The following is a 20,463-nucleotide window of genomic DNA, read 5'->3' on the forward strand; positions in this document are numbered from 1 at the left end:
CAAGACTAAGTAGACTGTTGCCCGAGTTCGTTGTGAGCTCTCATGTTACCACCGGGGCTGTACAAGGATACATGAAGAAAGTTGTGGCCAGCGTGCGTTTTTAGTGCATTCGTTTTTCGACTTACTACCTGTGGTCTGTTGAAAAATAAACTACAAAATTTATATGATACTGTGCTCCCCATCCCACTGCACAGACCGCTATATACAGCACGCAAGGCAGAGAATGTACTTACACGAGTTTGAAAAAAAAATGCCGGCAGCTCCAAGTGCAAAAACGTTCTTTTTTACCTTACACACCAGAACACTTCCTCTAAGAACCTTCCTAGAAGATTGTGGGTTTTATATGCTTTGAGGATCTCACTGTCTAATGTTTAAGAAACCGCAAACTATTGACCATGTTTTCCTGCACTGTTGGAAAGGAGTTTACTTTTGGGACGTATTACAAAGAACAATTAAAAAAAAGAGTTCCCGTTAGACCCTCATGGGATCAGGACCCTCATGGGACCCTCATGGGATCAGGCTAGAATGGCTGTATTTCACTGTGACCCGGACAGGAGACCAGCAAGAGAGTATTTTAAAGAAAGTATCTCAAGGTTTCTCGAGGTAATAAGAACGGACGAATGTGTACCTTTATGGTTAGGGAGCACAGAAGCCCTAATGAACATGGAGGAATTCTAGGACGCGATGTGTTATAGTAATGCTAGACGGCCTTAGTTATTTTCATTTTTTGCATTGTTCGTTGTGTTTTGTATTATCTTCATCTTAGCACCCTGTGTGAGAAGTTTAACCGGAAATAAAGAAAAAAATTGTAGTTTTGTGGTAGGACAACTGCTTGCCACGCAAACGGCCCGGGTTCAATCCTCAATGGGTCCAAACGTTTTATTCCTTATTTTATTTTGCTTTTTTCTTGAATTTCCGCTCACGGACGGTTTTTCGCTCACAACCAACGGTGCCGACGCCGATGGCGGAATTTCCGCGACACGAGTTCTCGAACGCTATCACGTTAAAGTAACTTGCCATGGGCAGGGACCGTAACTACGGCCTTCGGTTAACGCGTCCGATGCTCTGCCACTGAGCTACGGCGGCTGTCATTCCCATGCACATTACTTAAACGCGGGAGCGTCATTAAGCAACGCCAGTAGACACTACGGCGATTGTGGAACGCTTCCTTTGCCTGTCAGCGTCACATAGCTCGCGGTATCAATACAAGCTGGCAGCTGAGCAATATTGGTTAATTAGAGTGACTGGCGTTCTCGTAAAAACCCTTGATATGTTTTTTTTTTCGTAAGCCTGCCCTTAGGCATTTACAACACGGCAAATGCGCAAAGCACAGATTGTTTACGAGGGATCATTTCATTTTGAATGTTCCATATCTAAGCCTCCGTAATAACGGCTGTAGCGGAGACCCTCGTCAGATTCCTAGTTCGAACATGATGCTAGGGCACTGCAAATTTGTAGCGCAATGACAATTCTGCTAAGAGTGAAGTTTTAGGAGCTTTGTCATGTGATGTCAGCAAGCAAAGGCGGACCGGTCAGACCTAACGCAGGCAGAAAACATAGTAAACGTGAGAAGTACAGTGAAGTTAATAGCACACGCGTACCTTATGCAAGGTTGGAGGAAGAATTAAAAAGTAAAATGAGAAATTGAACACAGTCTACAAGAAGGTAGCAAATGCGTGGCTAAGTGTAAGAACAAGATAGGGGTTTCTTACTACGTTATCATGTGTAGTGAATGCCATGAGCCGAAGGTACTATGTACATGAAGGACACGCACTTCGTGTACGAGATTGTTTATTCTTTCGGTCTGGAAAGCGTCGAAAGCGATAAAGTCACGCAACAAATATAGAAAACAAACTTCCAGGCACCGGAAACAGTCACATGCCAAAGTTAAAACGCTCTATGCGTGGCAGGGGCAATTCACTCCGAAGGAAGAAGTGGTCAGCGGGTGAGGCATGTGCGAATTCAGTTACTATAGGGCCCTGAGCTTGCATCCATTCTGTCGAGTCAGCTGATAGCGTAGTCGACGATCACATCCAAAATGCTGATACAACACAATTTGAGCGTCACAGTGATGAAAAAGACATCTATGCCGAAAAGACAGAAAATACGTGCCGTTAAATACAGTAAGGTTCAAAACCGACCAACGTACCGGAGTTGGTTGGGAAGAAAAAACTATTGAACTCTTTATTGTATAATGCCTACGTTAATACCGACGGTGATTTTATATTTTGGGAAAATTAATGTGGAACTTTTAAGAAATTCACATTAATACTCATTGACAATGAGTTCAGTGTGAGAGAAAGCGATGATGCATAATGGGCATATCGTGACGACTTACGGGGGGGCTAGGAGAAGCAGTATATACATCGATAATGTATTCATGCCTTTCTGCTTCGTCAATCAGTTCTTGTGGATACGTTACATCAACATCTTCTCGGCAATGAGCTTCTGGAAGAAAAATAAACTTTTTAATAAACAGCCTGCGTAAGTGTATATTGAGGAACGCTGAAAAATGCAAGCTTTACCTCGCTTGTGGAGATTGATCGAATGCGGGCCTGTGAAATAATAAGAAAAAAAGAAGGGATTTCGAGCGCAGGATTTATAATAGAGTCCGGAAGACTTGAATTCAGAAAAGTATATCTTAGGAGCAATTATACGCACCGTCACCATGATAATAAGGGAGGTACTCTGAAAAAAAGAAGATGATGAGTGTTTCAGCGGTTTCGGTAAGACATTGGGAATATTGTACATAACCTCCTCGTGTGTGCCCGCTGGCGGCGCAAATGAAGCAAAAAGTTGTCTTACTTTAATGATCTTAGGAGCCTTACGCAAATAGGCTATGAAGTAAATCCATACCTTTCTCAGCGCTGCCTTCAAACGATAGGTCTGAGGAAGAAAAGAAGAAAGGAAACGTGGCTTGATTTAGGAATTATGAGAAAAGGAGTTTTTTTGCAGAAAAGCAATGCATACCGTCGTCATCATGCATCTTTTCCAATGCATCTCCTGAAAACAAGGGAGGATATGTCAGAGTATATCAAAGGAAACTGAAGGCCGATATGATGGATGATATTCACCGTTGCGATGGTATATAGGTTGCGCCGATTCATCTGGAAATAAAAAATATATATTCGGAGTGCAATGAAACGATTATTTTGAGCCGCTAGAATCGGAAAAATTTTTTAGACTGCCTACCTGATGTGTCGAGGTAGTCTACGGCCCAAGATCCTGAAACAATAAAACAGTAGGAGGGTGAGACAGGCGAGTTGGAGTCTTTGTAAGTGGAAGAAGGGAAAAAAACTTATAATAATCAGCCACTGCATGGTTTACATGTACGGAATAATGAAGGCTTGAAATGCAACGACTCAGAAACTATGCAACTAAGAACTTTGAAATGACATTGCGGGAGTATCAAGTGCTTATCTGAGTATACATGACGTTCAGGGTGCGAGAGCACAAGGTAAGCGGTTTCGTTTTTCCGGGCACATGAAACGACATATTTTGACGAAATTCCATCATGTGCGATTATATGGCCTAGGAAATATAGTTGAGCACACTTGAATATACCCACTGGCTGGAAGACACTTGGACTGATGCACATATTGGTATGGAAACATGACCGATAAAGTATAATGCCAACTGACAGAGTACAAAACTAACACTGGAAAGTGGTGAGTGATACCATACAGTATAGGAATAAATTGCCGTGGAAAAGAAGTCAGCCTAATAGAAAAGCGATAAAAGTGCAAAAGAAATATACGAGCTTCACACCAACATGTCTTTTCTGAATAGAGACGTCAACAAAATAGGGCATGTGTCTCTCGTAGGTTAGTTCACACGTCGGCTTCTGTGCGCCATGCAAGCTTTTTTCACTTTATTTCACTTTCACTTTATTTCCTTAAAGACCCCACAGGGGGAGTGTTACATAAGGGGTAAAGAACTAGCTCAGCAACAAGCCCTCTTGAATGGTATACAGTGTCTTGGAAAAGTAGCTCGCAGGGTCATGGCGTTCTGTCTGCGACACCAGCCTGCGCTGGAAACACCAATCTGGCTCACTTACAACCCTTGGCCCTATCACAATAGTGTCACGGGGTCATGACGTGGACGAAGGAAGCAGGCTGCAGGTCGAATAATAAACTGTTTATTCGGACCGAGATTGTGGCCACGTGAAAGGAGAGTCAAAGTACAGCACGAAGACTGATAGAGGCGAGCAGGGAGTCGGCCGTCGATCAACTGACGAGCGGCGATGCGTGTCGACATTTATACCCTTGCCATCGAATATTCTAGCATTGTCGCTAGCGGCGACGTAGGTTCCAGAATAATCTGTTATGTTCACGAAGTGGGCGTAAGCTTAACAAAACGATCTACTACGGCCTCGCAGCTTCTCGAACATCGAAGGCGTGGTATGCGCTGAACGCAGTGTAACGAGGCGGAAACAAAACTTGAGGAAAGGAACGTGGTGATAGTCTGGCAACACTTAAGCGATAAAGTTTGCGTATTCCAAACATCCGCACTTGTGTTTGGCGCTAAGAGTGAAAACCGAAGCACTCACCGATGCCCAGAATGGCAACCAGAAGCCAGAAAGCTGCTGTGCGCATGTTCCTTGGTGTGAAACCTGCGAGTTAAGTTGATGCATGTAGAAATTGTAGATCGTCACCGTTGTGCACACTAAGGGGCAGTGATAGGACAGGTGTGTTAAAAGCGGAAAAAATAAAGAAGCACCATACAGGTGGAGCGCTTGATCACTTCAAAGTAAAAGTTATGCTCAGACACTAGCTAGGGTTTATCGAACACAGAAAGCTACGCAAGCCTTCGAGTAGCAGTGATGTTTGAACTCTGCGGTAAATGGACCCACCGCTGTGAATATTTGTGAACTCTGAAAACATGGGAGTAACAGATAGTACACAACCGTCACCATTAGACCCCCCCATTCCCCCCTTCTTATGTTAATAAAACAGCTTTGAATTTCGAAAGAATAGCACGGACACCATGTAGCCGTTTCAGATCCGCTGCCTACTGACTAAAGGTCAACGAAGCGCAGTAGAAAATACTGGTATTTTGAGTGCGTAAATATACAAGGAACGAAAGACAGAGGTAGACAGGTGGCAGAAAAACCGCACTCGCGGTTAGGTAAAGTGATTATAGAGATATGGCCTGACAATGAATAACTACACTATAAAAAATTTAATACGGGTGGACAAAAAATGATGCAGCACCTTCTAGTACGCGTAAAACTGCATTGTTCCGCATTCTGACGAATTGAAAGAATGAAATAATGTGTTGTAGTCACCGCAATCACGATATAAAGATAAGGCACGCTAAAGTGGTGCGAAATTATCAGTTTTACAACCTGGGGTTCTTCAATGTGAACCCAAGGCTAAGGACACGGGTAGTCTTTGCAGTACGTACCATATTATGAAGCCACCGGGATGCGTAATAGAACTCGAATCGTCAAGTGGTGCGCGAAACGACTTGAATGCCTTCCTGCGAGGCACGGCAATGGTGGACACGTGGTGGCACACCCACACGCTTACGAAATGCTCAAGTGAAACAATTGCTAGCTATGTATGCCAGGTGAAGACTGGCCTAATGCGACATCACCGTCATCACCACTGCGTCATCGAGCTTTGCACTGTGATGCCAGAAGCTAAGCCAGAAGGACATGTATTCCTGGCGACATAAATAGTCGTAACCAATAGCGCACGTCCTTTGAGAGCCGTGTGCCTGCCAGTACGGAAGCCCAGAAATTTGTATGATTACGCTCAACAGGCGCCCAAAGATATGTTCCATGCGACTATCATATTCTTGAGTGACTGTATAGAGTAACATACAAAATGAGTTGGGTATGTTGGGTGTTGCCGCAAAATGAATTCAATCGCGTGCATTTGTATATAGGGCAATGGCATCGAACAACAAAGCTGCGTAGCTCGGTTCGCATGACCCCACTGATTTTACAACCGTGTTACAAAAAACTCCCAAGCATTTCCCCGCGGGTGAACATGGTTAAGTGCGAATGCACGGGGTGATGCTATGAGGGATATTTATTCATTCGCACTATTATAATTTATTAATCACACTATGGTGCCTTTATGGTGTAATGGTTCCTGGGAATCGCAATTTGATCACACGGGGGAGTTTACGTTAACTCACTGGCGAATGCCAACGGATTTTAACTTTACTCCCCCTTATAGCATGCGAGCCCTGGACGAGCAAAGTCCAGGGCTCGCACCCTCTCCCGCGCGGCACGTTCACTGGCTCGAACGGCTTCGCGAACGTCCACTCGCCGTTGACGACTGCGAGCGGCGTCTTGACGCCGGCCTTCATCGCCCTTCTCCGCCTGACGCTTGCGTTGTCGTTCCGCTTCTTGGGCCGCGTTCGCGGCTCGATGCTGACGCCTCATCTCGGCCTCGCGAGCGCGCAGTTCACCATCCGCTGCACGCTTCGCCCACTTGTCCTCGGCCTCGCGAGCGCGAAGTTCGGCATCCTCTGCACGCTTCGCCCACTTGTCCTCGGCCTCGCGAGCGCGCAGTTCGGCATCCGCTGCACACTTCGCCCGCTTGCACTCGGCCTCGCGAGCACGCAGTTCGGCATCCGCTGCACGCTTCGCCCGCTTACATTCGGTCTCACGAGCCCTTCGCAGCACCGCCTTGTCTTCCAACGTCGGCGAAACCACCGCGGTACCATCACCTCCAGCGACGGGTACAGTGCTGGCATTCGGTTGTACTGCATTCGTTGTTGATGCTAGCGTTGCCTCCGGGACATCCATCGCACGACCCGCTCTCCACGGGAGACTGAGAAAGAAGGCGAGCGCGCGAGAGAGAGGGGTGAGCGCGCAGCTGCAGCGAGCGAGGAGAGCGGAGGAGCGAGCGAAGGGGGAGGGGGACTATCAGCGTCGCGTCCGTGGCTTATTCGGTAGAGCATCGCGCTGCGGCCCGCCAAGTCCTCTTTCTTTTAAAGATAGAGAGAAGACTGCGGACGCCGCCGACGGCGGTGGACGGTTTGGGGTCGCTTATAAAGTGTATTCACACTTAAAAGAAAGGAAGAGCGCCGAATCTAATTACAAACAAGACAAGAACGAGACAAGGAGGTACGTGCGAAGGACCTCTTTTTTTTTCGCATGTACGAGATGTGAAAACCGCTGTGCAGCAGATAGTGATGAAAGCCAGTGGACGTCGTCGGTAACATCGATTGGGTACTGCGTACGTTATGAACGATAGCACACAGAAACATGAGAACAGGAAGGACATGCGGTGTGACCACGTCTCTACTGAGAACTCGTGCTGCTGTGCTTTGGACCTTACTTACGCACGTTTCTGTTCAAGAGGCTTCGCGGCTTGACCAGGGCTTAAGAAGAACGAAGTCAGCGCACCTGCAAGAGGCAACAGCGAGTATACATTGCATGAAGTATTCGGCTAAACGCATGAATTAACTAACACTATGATACACGCCGCATTCGAAAGTATTATATGTAATATCGACCACTCCAGAATCCGTTTAGAATCCGTTATAAACGCACCAGGGTTTTTTTAGTATTTCGCGCCCATGAAAAACGCCCAGCGAACCAACGCAACCCACATATTAGCTATAGAAAACTCTATAGGTAAAGTGAAGGTGTACACAACCGGAGAACTTCGGTCACCGCGTAACGTATATTCTGGGTCAGCAGCCGAAAAAGGCTGCAGCGAGACGTCAGCTTCAAAGTTGAAAGACTGACCTGAAAGCTTCACTTCAAAGTTATAGGCCGGCATGAAAAAGTCTCGCCCGAACAGCGCGATCAAAAAAGAAAGAAAAAACCCTGGCCTGAAAGCTTAACTATTTCGGAACAAAGAGAGACAGACCTCAGGCTCGAAGCAGCAAACAACACCTTAGGCCTTGCTTTCTAAAACGCGCATCACTTGGTCAGTAGCGTTTCTCAGTGTCCTTTATCGATCTTCTCAAGCAAATCCAGCGTGAATAAATTGCTATGCGTTAAGTCCCTACCCATAATAAGCAAGACAGATCGACTTACCTGTAGTCGCCTGGTCAGCTCGGTGTCTGAGATCACTTGACGCTACGCGTGACGGTGGGCGGTTAACGTAGACGTGCTTATATAGTCTACATCGAACGAGAATATGCACACGTGACAATACACATCTTGTTGGAATCATGCTCGTGACTATGCTATAGCTGAGCTTTAGCAATGATCGATAAAAGTGGTTTCGTGCCGACATTTTCATTGATTCATTGCGTTTTTTGTGATGCAGTGATCACCAATAAGCCGTCCCGGTAGATGCTGATAATAAACGCCGGAAATTCCGCATGCCATGCAGCCTTAGTAATAAATTGAATGAAGCTACCAGAATATATATATATATATGTATATATATATATATATATATATATATATATATATATATATATATATATATATGTGTGTGTGTGTGTGTGTGTGTGTGTGTGTGTGTGTGTGAGTGTGTGTGTGTGCGTGCGTGTGTGCGTGGGTGTGTGCGTGGGTGTGTGTGTGCGTGCGTGCGTGTGTGTGTGTGTGTGTGTGTGTGTGTGTGTGTGTGTGTGTGTGTGTGTGTGTGTGTGTGTGTGTGTGTGTGCTGGAAAGCTGTCTCGTATCGCTCCCACTCTGACGTGTGAACTGTAGAGATGAAACCAATGAAACTTCACCCTTCAATAAACCGTGAAACGAACGAGAGGAGGCAACAGAGAGAAATAGATGAAAAGATTGGGCTGGGAGGTTAACCTCGTAAAGGAAACTGGTTTTCTACCCTGCGTAGGGTTGAATAAATAGGCGTTGTACAGCAGAACAAGAAAATATAAATAAAAATAAAGAAACAAAAAATACACACACAGGACGCTAAGATCAAAGTCGTTCGGAGAGGCTGTTTGAACTCAGGAAGCGCTTGCCCAACCTTTTTTTTTTTTTTTGAGACGTCAGGTCCGGTCCATGGCGCAGGATTCGTTCTTCCGAAGGAGTTCGGTCGTCTAGTTTATCCAACGTATTCCGAAGCGCCCGTCTCTTCTAACAGTACTGTGGGCACAGATTACGTTGAATCGTTTCAACACCGCCACAGTGGTCACATGTTGTGGTGTGGGCCATCCATATGCGAAATGAGCGCGCGTGCGTAAATGCTACACCCAACCATAATCTGCACAAAAGGGTAGCGTCGCATCCGCGGACTTCTGTAGAAATGTCGAAGGCTGAGGGTTGTATCCAAGAAATACGGCCATGCGTGCGTAATTAAAATACAGGCCTAACTAACCGAGATCCAACGTGCACTGTTCTGTATTCATAATGACATATGAATTTTCATACATATGACGACACACACAGTTTTACATTTTATTTTATACGCGAAACGGTGGTTTAGTGGTTATGTATGGTGCTCAAATGGTGACACGAAGGTCGCTAGATCAAATACCTGCTGCTGCAGCTGCATTTACTTGTATACGCGAAATGCAAGTGGGCCCTGTACTTATATTCAGCACATATAAAAGAACACGTTAAAGGTAAATGCTAACAGGGTCAAGACAACATTATAATTCAATTACCTCAAGGATCAAGTAGAATTTCTTACAGGCTACTCGACAATCCAGCACATTCATACTATCAATCAGGTGAAAGAGAAATGCTCAGAATACACCCCACCACTATGCATATCCTTGATAGATTACGAGAAGGCATTTTATTTAGTAGATATATCAGCAGTCATGCAGACACTGTGGAATCAGGATCAACTGCCACCGGGATGCTCCATAATGAAAGTGACGGAATACCAATAAAGAAGGGTGTAAGACAAGGAGATCAGGTCTCCCCAATTGAAGCTATTTGCCGCGTTCTCACAGAAGGTTTTCAGGGGCCAAGAATGGGAAGAGTTAGAAATACCAGTTAATAGAGGGTACCTTAATAATCTGCGCTTCGACGGTGATATTGCATTACTGAGTAACTCAGAGGACGAATTGCAACTCGTGATTACGGAGTTAGACAAGGAGAGCAGAAAAGTACGTCTTAAAATTAATCTGCAAGAACGAAAGTGATGCACAGGAACTTAGTAAGCGAATGGCGCTTCGAAATAGGTAGCAGTGTACTTGAAGCTGTAAAGAGTACGTCAACTTAGGACAGGTAGTAATGGCGGAGCCGAACCACGAGTTTAAAGTAACTAGAAGAATGAAAATGGGATGGAGCACATTTGGCGAGCACTCTCAAATAATGACTGGTACAGTGCCACTATGCCTCAAGAGGAAGGTATATAACAGCTGCATCTTGACCCGCCGCGGTGGTCTAGTGGGTAAGGTACTTGGCTGCTGACCCGCAAGTCGCGGGATCAAATCCCGGCTGCGGCGGCTGCATTTCCGATGGAGGCGGAAATGTTGTAGGCCCGTGTGCTCAGATTTGGGTGCACGTTAAAGAACACCAGGCGGTCAAAATTTCCGGAGCCCTCCTCTACGGCGTCTCTCATAATCGTATGGTAGTTTTGGGACGTTAAACCCCATATAGCAAATCAGATCAATCTGCATCTTGCTGGTATTTGCTTATGGAGCGGAAACATGGAAGCTTACACAGAGGATTCAGCTTAAATTGAGGATGACGCAACGAGCGATGGAAAGAAAAAGGATAGGTGTAACCTTAAGACACAAGAAGAGAGCAGAGTGCGTCAGGGAACAAAGCAGGGTTAAGGATGGTATAGTTGAAATCAAGAAGAACAAATGGTCATAGGCCGGGCACGTAGCGCGTAGGCAGGATAACAGATGGTCATTATGGGTAAGTGACTGGATTTTCGTAGAAGGCAAGCGGGTGAGGTGGAGTCAGAATCTTAGGTGGGCCGATGAGACTAAAATGTTCGCAGGTATAACGTGGTAGCAGAAACCATAAAACCGGGTTGATTGGCAGCTTATTTATATTAGGTATTATTTTTCTAAATAGTTTGTAGAGAACGGATAGTAAGCTAATCAGCTTGTAACTTTTCAAGTCCTTCACTTCTTGATTCTTATGGATTAAAACGATGTTGGCGTTATTCCAAGATTCTGATACCCTTCCCGTCAAGAAACACTTCGCACACTTCAGGGGCCAGCTTTTCTAAAACAATTTGTAAATTTGATAAATTCACCGAAAATGAAAAATATGTCTGTTATCTTCATTCAGAGATTTTTATAAGCTTTATTCGTAGTTATGTATAAATATTTAGTTTAAAAGTTCTTTTGCTTCGAAACTGTGGCGAGTGGGAGACAGCTAGACGGCGCGACGAAGACAAGTAGGTTGCTGTTGTCGAGAGTATGTGCTGTTCGTAGACTTCAAAGGGTAATAATACTCTAGGAATCGCTCTCTGGATTTCGTGCCGACCGGTTGTGCCCCCGCGATCGCCGACGACAGCGCAGCTCTGGCCGACTGGCTCGCCTTACGCCATTTCCTGCCGCCGACAAGAGCTCTCGCTGAGTGGTGCCCCATCCTCGGACTCCTGCGACCGTGACCAACTTTCCTATCTCCTCTTTACTTCCGTCGTTTTCTGTCTTTCATTGTCCCTGCGCCTCGCTCTCTCCTTTCTCCCCCTCTCTACCTTTATTCCTATTCTTTTAATCCCACCTAACCCCTATCCCTCGTGAGCTACTGTTGAGGGGTTGCACTCTGATGCAGACAGTTACGGGGCTCCCTTTTCTCTTTAAGAATCACATAACTCATACTTTAAAAAATTGTAACATAACGTGTCTGTGCCTTCTTACGTCTTTGGTCCACAATATTCCCGTTCTGGCCTCGGACAGCAAAAACTACCCCGAGGATCATCGTAGATGTTTTCTTTTGCAATTTCCTGCTTGAAAGTTCGGTAGCATTTTTCGTGATTTCGTAAGCATTTCAATCTTCCACGTGTCCCTCTCTGTTTCCTTCACCTTATTCTTAACCGATGTTTTCTTTTGGCTTGGTATTCTGCTGTTCTCTAAATACTTGCTTGACAGTATTCGAGTTCGCTTTCTTCGTTTAGATTTAGACATTCTTTATGAACAAGTAGCTGAAAACTTTCTTAGCTCAACGCTCCTCTCCCATTTTTCTCAATAGCTCCTTGGATTCTATCTTGCTGCTAGCTTCCCTGCACTCGAACGATGTCCATCCTATGCCACCCTGTACCCCCAGATTTGAGGTATTCCCGTGTGCTACCAAAGCAAGTCTACCTATATATGCCATGTTGTTTAATTTCCAATCTTGCTTGAACCTCGGATTTCATGCACAAGACCGCATCACCCAACGTCAATCCCAGCACCATGGCACCTTTTCAAATTCCTCTCACACCGTCATACCTATTGTAGTTCAACAGTGCCCTATTTTTAATTACAATGTGGCAGAAACGACAAGCGCCATCTGTAGATCAGCACGCCAACCTTCATCATGGTCTCCGAGATTTCGACTCGAGAGGTTTTCGTAAATTATCTCGGAAGCCATGTATGAACGCTAAATAGCATTGAAGGTCTAGGACGGCAACGGGGAATCAAAACAGATGCGCTAGTGACAACCATAGCACTTGAATTGTGTATGTGGCCTCACCTTCACTTTCTTAAAGGGGTACTGACACCTTTTTTCGAAGTCTCGTTCACACTGCCACACAAATCTCTTGCATAGAGATGGCTCTCAGCAAGTGTGACGCTCAGAAAATGTTGCGGCACACCTATCGACATTGACACTAACTTTACGTCAGAGTACAATACAGAGTCAGAGTACAGAAAATATGGAACATTTAGATAGTTTGTGTCACATGTGTAACCATCTGTCTCAGTGTGAATTGACCTTGTATGTGGAAATTGTACATATATATCTATTAGGCAAATATGAACCGTAATGCGAGATGTACTGGCCTTGTGTGTGGAACATATGAAGCTATTAACTGTATGTGAACTGACTTGTGAAGTTTGGCTATTTCGTACTTTCGCATCGTCTGTTGTACAGCCTCGCATTTTGTGCCGTTAGTGTTGATCTTACAGCATATGTTGTGTACTAAAAGAAAACGAGTACCTGGTGCCACCATAATGGCACCAACCCCTGTTTCTTCATTTTAATGAAAAGAAGTTCTGGTGACTTCACGCAGCAGTCTGGTTCTGGTAGCTTCCACGCCGCATTCTCAATTCAGCGGTGACTGACATTCAGCAGACTTGAGAAGTGAGCTAGCGGTCTAGAATAGCGTATACGGGCATGCGAATACAAGATACACGCTTATCAGAGGACAAAGGAAGCGCTTTATTTCGAATTAGTCCTCATGGCGCCAATATTTTGGCCCATGAAGTCTTGTTCCAGTGAAACAGGAGCCATTAGTGCAAGTTCTACAGATTCCCGTCCAATCCAGCTCTGAGACAGTGTGGGTCGACTTCGTGCGCCGTGGGCGAAACTGAGACTGGACGCCAACCAAGCAAAGTTTACTCTTTTGGTGCACTTCACTTCGGATGCGGAAACACGCAACGTGCATTTGTTTACTCACCTACCACACTCATCACATCTGTTGACGCGATTCCTTCCTCGGCACGATTCCTGCACAAGGTCTTTCGTGCGATAGAGGCTCTAGGACTGGCGCTGCTTGGGATAGAAAGCTCGACTGCTGCGCAGCGGAACAGGGTTTACATCCCACTGGGCCCTGGTGATATTTCGTTCTCTTGTTTTATTGTGCGCTATAGTAGTTATTGACGTCAGAAAACAACTAGAACACCGAAATTGCGTGTTGTGATCTAACAGCCTTCACTGTGAAGTGGACTGCCCCCGAGTATGAACACAGGAACGGCTTCCTTGCTGTCTGACTGTGCGTAACGTAACACGCCATGCACTAAATCGGCTTCCACATAATACAGACACGCAACTCGTCTAAGATCATTTATTCTTTTCCACTTAAAAAGGTATCGAAAGGGATAATTCAAGAAAGTAAAAACATGAAGCCGTCCAGATACCGCGGCCGCTTCATGGCTTAAGAAATTCGTGCGGCAGGGGCAATGATGATGGCGCAAGAAATGACAAGCCCACTACGAATGACGTCAAGACAGCGCCCTAGGCTTGTGTCGAACTTTCACGTCAGGTCACGGCGAACTTTCCAATTGCCAAGGACGATATCTAATCTTGATACGACGCAGCTTGAGGGCCACCCCAGTGCATATGCGATCATTTGTTCTGAGCAGAAGGCAGAAAATACAAGCCATTAGCCACAGTAAGATGCAACACCAACCATTGTCATTCGTTCATTGGCGAAGCACAGACTAATTTAGAAGGTTTACATGTATGGTGACGGATATTTAACCTCGAAAAGAAAGTGCAATCAGCGTTGATATAGAATCTTGAAAGTAGCTTGTATTCCCCACTCGAAACAAAGAGAAAACGTAAGTTGCATAATGAGCGCATAGTGTAAGGGAGATTCACCTAAGGGGAAGGCGAAGCAATAGTGGCTTCCTCATCGAGGTCGTACTCGTATGGGTTGCCATAGGGATCTTCTTTAGGTGAAGCTGCTGTGAAAAAAAAACAATTCTAGCTTTTAGCTTTTGTAAGAAGCCTCTTGCAGAAGGTCATCTTGAGGAAAGTATAAGTGATGCATTCCCTACCTTGCTTGAAGTGTTGCCGCTGTGGTTCTGTAGAATAAAATAGGAAGGATTGAGAGAATGGAATCAGTGACAGGGCGAGTAAAATTGCTGTATATCTAAGCGCGATATATCAAACCCATACCACATTCGCCTAGAGCACTGCAAGTATTGGCTGCTGAAAAAAAAAAAAGAAAGCGCGGTGCATGTCCAGAGGAGGCGATAAGTAGCACTTGCGTTTGTTATCTTTGGCAATTATTTAATGGAGGTCATACGCACTGGACTCATCACCGAAGTAAGAATCACAATCGTCGTAATCGTGTGCTGAAAAACGGAAAAGTATTAGTGTTATTGACTGGTCAGGCGAAAAATATTCGGAACCTCCCTTCGAATCATTCGTTGGCCATTCCGGTGAAACAAGTATCGATTTTATTTTAAGGAGCACGTACGAACGTGACGTTTAGAAGAAATGAGAAATGATGCGCGTATACCTTCCTCCGTTCTTCGTTCAAACGATGGTTCTGAATAGAAAAGGTAACGAGATTTAAGATTTTCGACGAGCAGCTTTTATGAGCACTGTGTTAAGGAAAGAGGTACATACCGCACACATCCTTAATTTTTTCAGGTACACCTCCTGCAAAAGGTGAGGATGTGGTTGATTACTGTAAACGGAAGTCTGATATGTATGGAAAGATATTCACCGTTATGATTGTAGGTGTCTTGTGCTGATATACCTGAGAAAGAAAAGATGACGAATTAATTTTCTTGTCTTCGGCGTAGCTTGAAGACACGAGGCCTTGTAAGAAAAGACGAGTAATTGACTTAAACGGAAGACCGCACATGTCAAACAGGCTAGACAATGCCACACAGGAGAACAGCGCGTGGATCTCGTTGACTTGTTAACTGTGGCGCGCACTCACTGTGGGGGATTGACCAAAAATTTAGTGATTAAGTTTTAGAATAGTGAAGGTTATAAAATAGGAAGGCTACATTGAAAAATATGGCGGTTGATCTAATGTATATATCTACTGAAAAACGAAAGAAATCAGTTCTTTTTTTAAACAAAGCAATACCTTCAATAACAAAAAACAAAGCAATACCTTCATTTTTTAACGTATTTGATGGTGTAGATTCGTAAACTTCGTCGTCTTCTTCGACTAGCTACAACTGATCACGTACCCGATTCTCGGCCAATCCCCCAGGGTGGATGCGAGCTGAAAGTTTAGGATCTACGCCTGCATGCTTCTCATGGAGGTGCCAGCTATGTGTTGACACAAGCAGCTCTTGCGAGTACTAAGTTAAAGAAAGCGGTACGTACCATCCACATCATTTGTTTGTTCCGGTTCAGCTTCTGAAAAGGGTGAGGATATCGGGGTTTAGTATTTAAAACTTAGGTCTGATATATTTAAAATATTAACCGTTCTGATGGAAGATGTCTTGCGCTGATATCCCTGGGAAAAAAGGGGTGTAGAATTAGTTGACAGGACTAAACATAGTATTTACATTCGCGAAAACTATTGAATTGTAGTTCGTACCCTCTACGGGAATAGGAATCTCGTATTCATATTCTGGAAAAAAAAAATCATCCAGTATTGCACTCCGTTTTCTAGGTTGTAATCTCAATCTGCAGGTTTCCGTCTTCAGGATACCTACCATTGATGTCATTTTTGAGAAAGCATGAGCCTGAAAAAAAAAATGTGGGAGCGTGAGACAAATTGTATAGGCCCTTTGTAGTTGGTAAAAGAACGTTATCACAACCAGCCACTGGCACGCCGTACGATATGGAAAAAAGTTTCAGTGCAATACAAATGCGCTGTAACGGAGACTTAGCACGTGGCCTTGAACAACTGCGGCGTTAAGGAGCGTCACTTTTCGTACTATCAAGGTTATTACAATCAGGCACAGTAAACACTAACATGACTTTTCTAGATACACACAGTCTAAGAAGCATATGGTGTTCCGCATGGCTTCGTTAGTGACTGTACAGTGACTAAAAAAGAATGTGACGGCCTGGCCATCGCGCTGTTCTGCAGCGCCATGGGGCACGGGAAACACTATCGTGAAACCCCGAGCAAGGGCCCCCATGTCCTATTCTTCGATATATTCGCAATAAACGCAAATGATAGAGCAAGCGCCCCACACCATCGCCTACAACCATTTTCACCGTTTCATGCATCACTTTCGAAACAGTGAATACGCAAATGTTCAAAAAGCATTTCATTTCAAAAGCGACTGCGCACTTGCACTTTTTTGATTTTTAGTGGCTCTTCCTCCGCCATCTTGACATCTGCTTCATGCTGAGCAAGGGCACCCATCCATCTCTTGTCGGATTATCCCTAACCGTCCGGGGGGGGGGGGGGGGGGGGCTGGATTCCATGTGATTTGGCAGCTATCTGGTTCACTTGTAGCACCGTGCTCGTGAAACAGTCCCTAAACCCAGGCCCGTATGTAGCCAGGGCGGTAGTGAGGAGCCCACGCGCTCCCCACCATTCGGATGGGAGGCGGGAGTGTTACCAGTGACAAACAATAAAAATAGGTGCTTTTCAGGGCCTTCAAGAAGTGCCTCTCCCTAAAAGAATTCCTGGCTACAGACCTACCTAGAACAGTAGTTCCACATTGTGACAGCGTTCAACAATCAACAAATGTCCGCACCGCATACGCATCAGCACCCGTGGTATTTAGCAGAATGAGAATGCATGAAAAACGCACCGATTGACAGAATGGCGACCAGGAGCCAGAGAATTGTTGCGCACATGGTTCTTGACACAAAACCTGTGAAAGAAGAGGTTGCACGTTTAAAAGGAAGACCGGTGCGCACTTTGCGGCAGCGATACGCTAACGCTACGGGTGTTAGATGTGAACATCGCCGTATACTGAATGTCATTGCAGAATTCTTCAGCTCGACATTGAAATTGAACGATTTGCAGCGGCTGAAACAATCGGATAAGACGAAGACTCGGCTCCGTGCTGCATCGGACGTCAAGCACGCCATTCTGAAAATAGGGAGTTTTAGAATAGCGCACCACGAGCCCTTGCGGTGCGGTCGCTGCCACTGCGCATGCGTCGTAACGCGAGTCAGCGTTCGCGGACCGCACGCGAAAAATCCGAAATTGCGTGCGGTAATGGCGGCCAGCAAGCGCTGGTTTCGAGGCTATGATGTCGCTGCGATCGTGCGTTGCGGATTGCAGCAGGGCATACGCTATGAAAATCATATGGGGCCCGCTACGCCCGCAGCGCTTGCACACGGTATTCTAAAACTCCCCATTATGTTTGCAAACAGCGGGTGGGGGCCTGTGACTTCCAGGGCCGATATTGCAATGAAATGGTATTTTGCAGTTCATTTTCGTTATATACACTCACACAATGGTCCCACAACTATTTTTGCTGTGAACAACCGATTTGTCTGATAAATCGACAGATGGGCCACTGCATATATTATGTTAAGTGCAAAAAAACACGCGAACGTAAGTAATCTGAAATGCTACTGGATAGTGTGGGTGTAACGCACGACAGAGGAAGAACGGTCATGCACTACAGACGGGTGCTTTGGTCAGGATGGAATCGGTGCTCTATGTTTATGAAGGAACTGCTGCAAGAATGAATTTGCGAAAGCAGAAGGGCGGCTTCCTCGTCTCACCCAGCATACGTTGATTTCATTTTTAGAGGTATACGGTGATTCACACTTGAGGGAAATCTCGGAGCGCGTCGCATCTCTAGGGCTGCAGTCGCGAGCCAGCAGCAGCAGCCCGCGCACGCATTTGAGGAGCGTGGTGTTGAAGCGCATCGTGTGCAACAGCGGTGCGCACTGGCCACGTTGTCGGGCAGCCCACCGATTTCACCGTTGCTGCAGAAAGTAGGCCGATATCTGTACTAAACGTTGTGCGATGTCAACCTATCAGCCTTCATTGCTATAATGGGGCTCCATAGAAACAGTATTTGTAGTTGGCTCTTTCGAAACGCCATGGCACACTGCATGCGTTCACGTATATTTCTTCATCGTGTGTGCATCGCAGTACGCTGTGACGGGGAAGGCCATAATCAGCACGTACAGAGCGTGGCATTTATTTCCCGCTAAAAAAAAAACAAAATAAAACGAAACACTACAGTGACTGCCGCGTAGCCATGTGGGTCCAACACAATAAAACGAACGAGAACGAGTTCAAGAATGCCGTAGGTTAAAATGTTCACCTGAACAAGCTTCTTTGCGACAGCATTTGATTACATGAGGCAGAACGCGCTCACCGGCACCGAAATGCACGCGTGAAGCTTCCCACTTAATACCTCGACAGTTCCCCAGCGGCAGCGATGACGGCCCTCATTTTGGATGACAGTAAGGCGTATACAGTGACGCGATGAGTGATATCGGCCCAGTTCCCACAGTAACGAAATTCGTCCGCTGCCCGACAACGCGGCCAGCGCGCGCTGCATGCCTATAGCCGACAACGCGGTTCAACTATTCCATAGTACACTATATATACGCCTCTCAAGAGTCTACGCGTGCTTGAGCTGCTGCCACCGCCACTCGACTGTCGCGCTGGCCGCATCACAATCCCGCGCGCTACGGCATTTCCCCTTAATGTGAAACGGACTGGACGTTGACGTTAAAGAACATACGGACAAACTTTCGGAAGGTCTGCACAATGGCTTCACCCATAACAAACCGTTGACTTGAGATGTAAAACCCAACGCAATTATTACGAGTCTTCATGTTCCTTTGCGGCAAAACATGAGGGGTGCCTTAGTTAAGGGTATTACGTGGATTGTACGAATAAGCAGAAAGTTAGCGCCCACGCATCAGACAACTGAACTGACATACGATGCAGTTAAATGAACGAGTTAACAGTACAGTGCACGCTGCAGGGGAAATATCGCGCGAATACATTAATGACCGGAGGACCTCGCATTATAGTCCTAAGCACATCAGGGTTACTGCACATCTCCCATGGCTATACGCCCACCAATGCAACTGCGAGATCAGCAACATAGAATTGTATGGGGCGCGTTAAGGTTTACGTCCCTGCAATAGAACTTCCGGCATCAGTTTTATTCTCAGCAATCCGACTAAAAAGCCTGCAGGCTTGAACCCTGAACTTCAAGGCGGCGGCCTGGCCTGAAAATCTTTGCATTGGAAATCCTACGCTAAAAAGCTAGAAAGCCGAGCTGAAAAAGCCTGGAAGCTTAGATCCCGCCGAAGATATGCAGGCTTCCTGCTCTAAGAAACAAATGACGCGGTGTCCATCCTTGCCTTTCCAGAACAGGTATTTTCTTTGGTCTTTGGCATTTCGCAGTATATTCTCTATCTCCTCATGCAAATGCCACTTCGGCGGGTCGCGACGCGTCGTCTACGTAAGGGTAGCCCATAGGGCAGCCATAAAGTGCCCGCCCGTAGTATAAAAGTAAGACGAACCGACTTACCTAGTTGCCTGGTTTGCTCGGTACGTGAGATCGCTGGACGCTATTCGTGACAGTATACCAACTTTTCTGCAGAAGAGGCGCTACCGTAGACGCAGTTATGTAGCTGACGTCAATCGAGAATTTGCACGCGTGGCAATACGTTATCATCATGATCGTGACTGACATATAGCGAAGATTTAGGAATAATCTAAGAGGGCGGTTTCGCGTCGATATGTTTTTCATCGTTTTATTCTTTTTTAAGGGAAGCAGCGTTAAGTACTCCATCAGAGCTCTAGCGACTGATTGATTTGTGGGGTTTAACGTCCCAAAACCACCATATGATTATGAGAGACGCCGTAGTGGAGGGCTCCGGAAATTTTGACCACCTGGGGTTCTTTAACGTGCACCCAAATCTGAGCACACGGGCCTCGACATTTCCGCCTCCATCGGAAATGCAGCCGCCGCAGCCGGGATTTGAACCCGCGACCTGCGGGTCAGCAGCCGAGTACCTTAGCCACTAGACCACCGCGGCGGGGCAAGCGACTGGAA

General features: G+C 45.9%; 2 protein-coding genes across 12 annotated transcripts; both read right to left on the bottom strand.

Annotated features, from left to right (window-relative positions):
- Window positions 1-1,774: 1,774 nt before the first annotated feature.
- Window positions 1,775-8,227, bottom strand: LOC119160185 (uncharacterized). 4 transcript variants are annotated; one of them, XM_037412882.2, is made up of 11 exons: window positions 8,006-8,227; window positions 7,307-7,366; window positions 4,550-4,612; window positions 3,193-3,225; window positions 3,075-3,107; window positions 2,971-3,003; window positions 2,857-2,886; window positions 2,662-2,688; window positions 2,526-2,555; window positions 2,339-2,448; window positions 1,775-2,084 (listed from the first exon to the last, which is right to left on the bottom strand). In XM_037412882.2, the coding sequence occupies exons 1-11, from the start codon at window positions 8,211-8,213 to the stop codon at window positions 2,064-2,066; spliced, it is 648 nt and encodes a 215-aa protein (XP_037268779.2). In that variant the 5' UTR covers window positions 8,214-8,227; the 3' UTR covers window positions 1,775-2,063. The 4 variants fall into 4 exon arrangements, with proteins under 4 accessions (XP_037268779.2, XP_075728324.1, XP_075728318.1 ...); XM_075872209.1 differs by having other exon boundaries at window positions 7,299-7,366; window positions 8,006-8,216; XM_075872203.1 differs by having other exon boundaries at window positions 7,303-7,366; window positions 8,006-8,214.
- A 5,588-nt stretch (window positions 8,228-13,815) lies between these two features.
- LOC119160184 (uncharacterized) lies at window positions 13,816-20,156 on the bottom strand. Of its 8 annotated transcripts, none has more exons than XM_075890692.1 (14): window positions 19,936-20,152; window positions 17,230-17,292; window positions 16,174-16,203; window positions 16,056-16,088; window positions 15,939-15,971; window positions 15,839-15,871; window positions 15,222-15,254; window positions 15,122-15,154; window positions 15,012-15,041; window positions 14,800-14,844; window positions 14,666-14,695; window positions 14,545-14,571; window positions 14,366-14,448; window positions 13,816-14,119 (listed from the first exon to the last, which is right to left on the bottom strand). In XM_075890692.1, the coding sequence occupies exons 2-13, from the start codon at window positions 17,273-17,275 to the stop codon at window positions 14,366-14,368; spliced, it is 456 nt and encodes a 151-aa protein (XP_075746807.1). In that variant the 5' UTR covers window positions 17,276-17,292; window positions 19,936-20,152; the 3' UTR covers window positions 13,816-14,119. The 8 variants fall into 8 exon arrangements, with proteins under 8 accessions (XP_075746807.1, XP_075746804.1, XP_075746800.1 ...); XM_075890689.1 differs by having other exon boundaries at window positions 14,366-14,451; window positions 19,936-20,148; XM_075890685.1 differs by having other exon boundaries at window positions 14,666-14,698; window positions 19,936-20,147.
- Between the last annotated feature and the right edge of the window lie 307 nt (window positions 20,157-20,463).

The sequence above is a fragment of the Rhipicephalus microplus genome, chromosome 1 (genome assembly GCF_043290135.1).
Source record: "Rhipicephalus microplus isolate Deutch F79 chromosome 1, USDA_Rmic, whole genome shotgun sequence".
Classification (NCBI taxonomy): Eukaryota; Metazoa; Arthropoda; class Arachnida; order Ixodida; family Ixodidae; genus Rhipicephalus; species Rhipicephalus microplus.

Coding starts and splice junctions, on each gene's coding strand:
- LOC119160184 (XM_075890677.1), bottom strand. CDS start 17,275: ATGTGCGCAACAATTCTCTGGCTCCTGGTCGCCATTCTGTCAATCG. Junction 15,972..16,055: donor GATTCCTATTCCCGTAGAGG/GTACGAACTACA, acceptor CTTTTTTCCCAG/GGATATCAGCGCAAGACATC. Junction 15,042..15,121: donor AAAAATTAAGGATGTGTGCG/GTATGTACCTCT, acceptor TTTTCTATTCAG/AACCATCGTTTGAACGAAGA.
- LOC119160185 (XM_037412882.2), bottom strand. CDS start 8,213: ATGAAAATGTCGGCACGAAACCACTTTTATCGATCATTGCTAAAGCTC. Junction 3,108..3,192: donor AGACTACCTCGACACATCAG/GTAGGCAGTCTA, acceptor TTTTATTTCCAG/ATGAATCGGCGCAACCTATA. Junction 2,556..2,661: donor CCCTTATTATCATGGTGACG/GTGCGTATAATT, acceptor ATTATTTCACAG/GCCCGCATTCGATCAATCTC.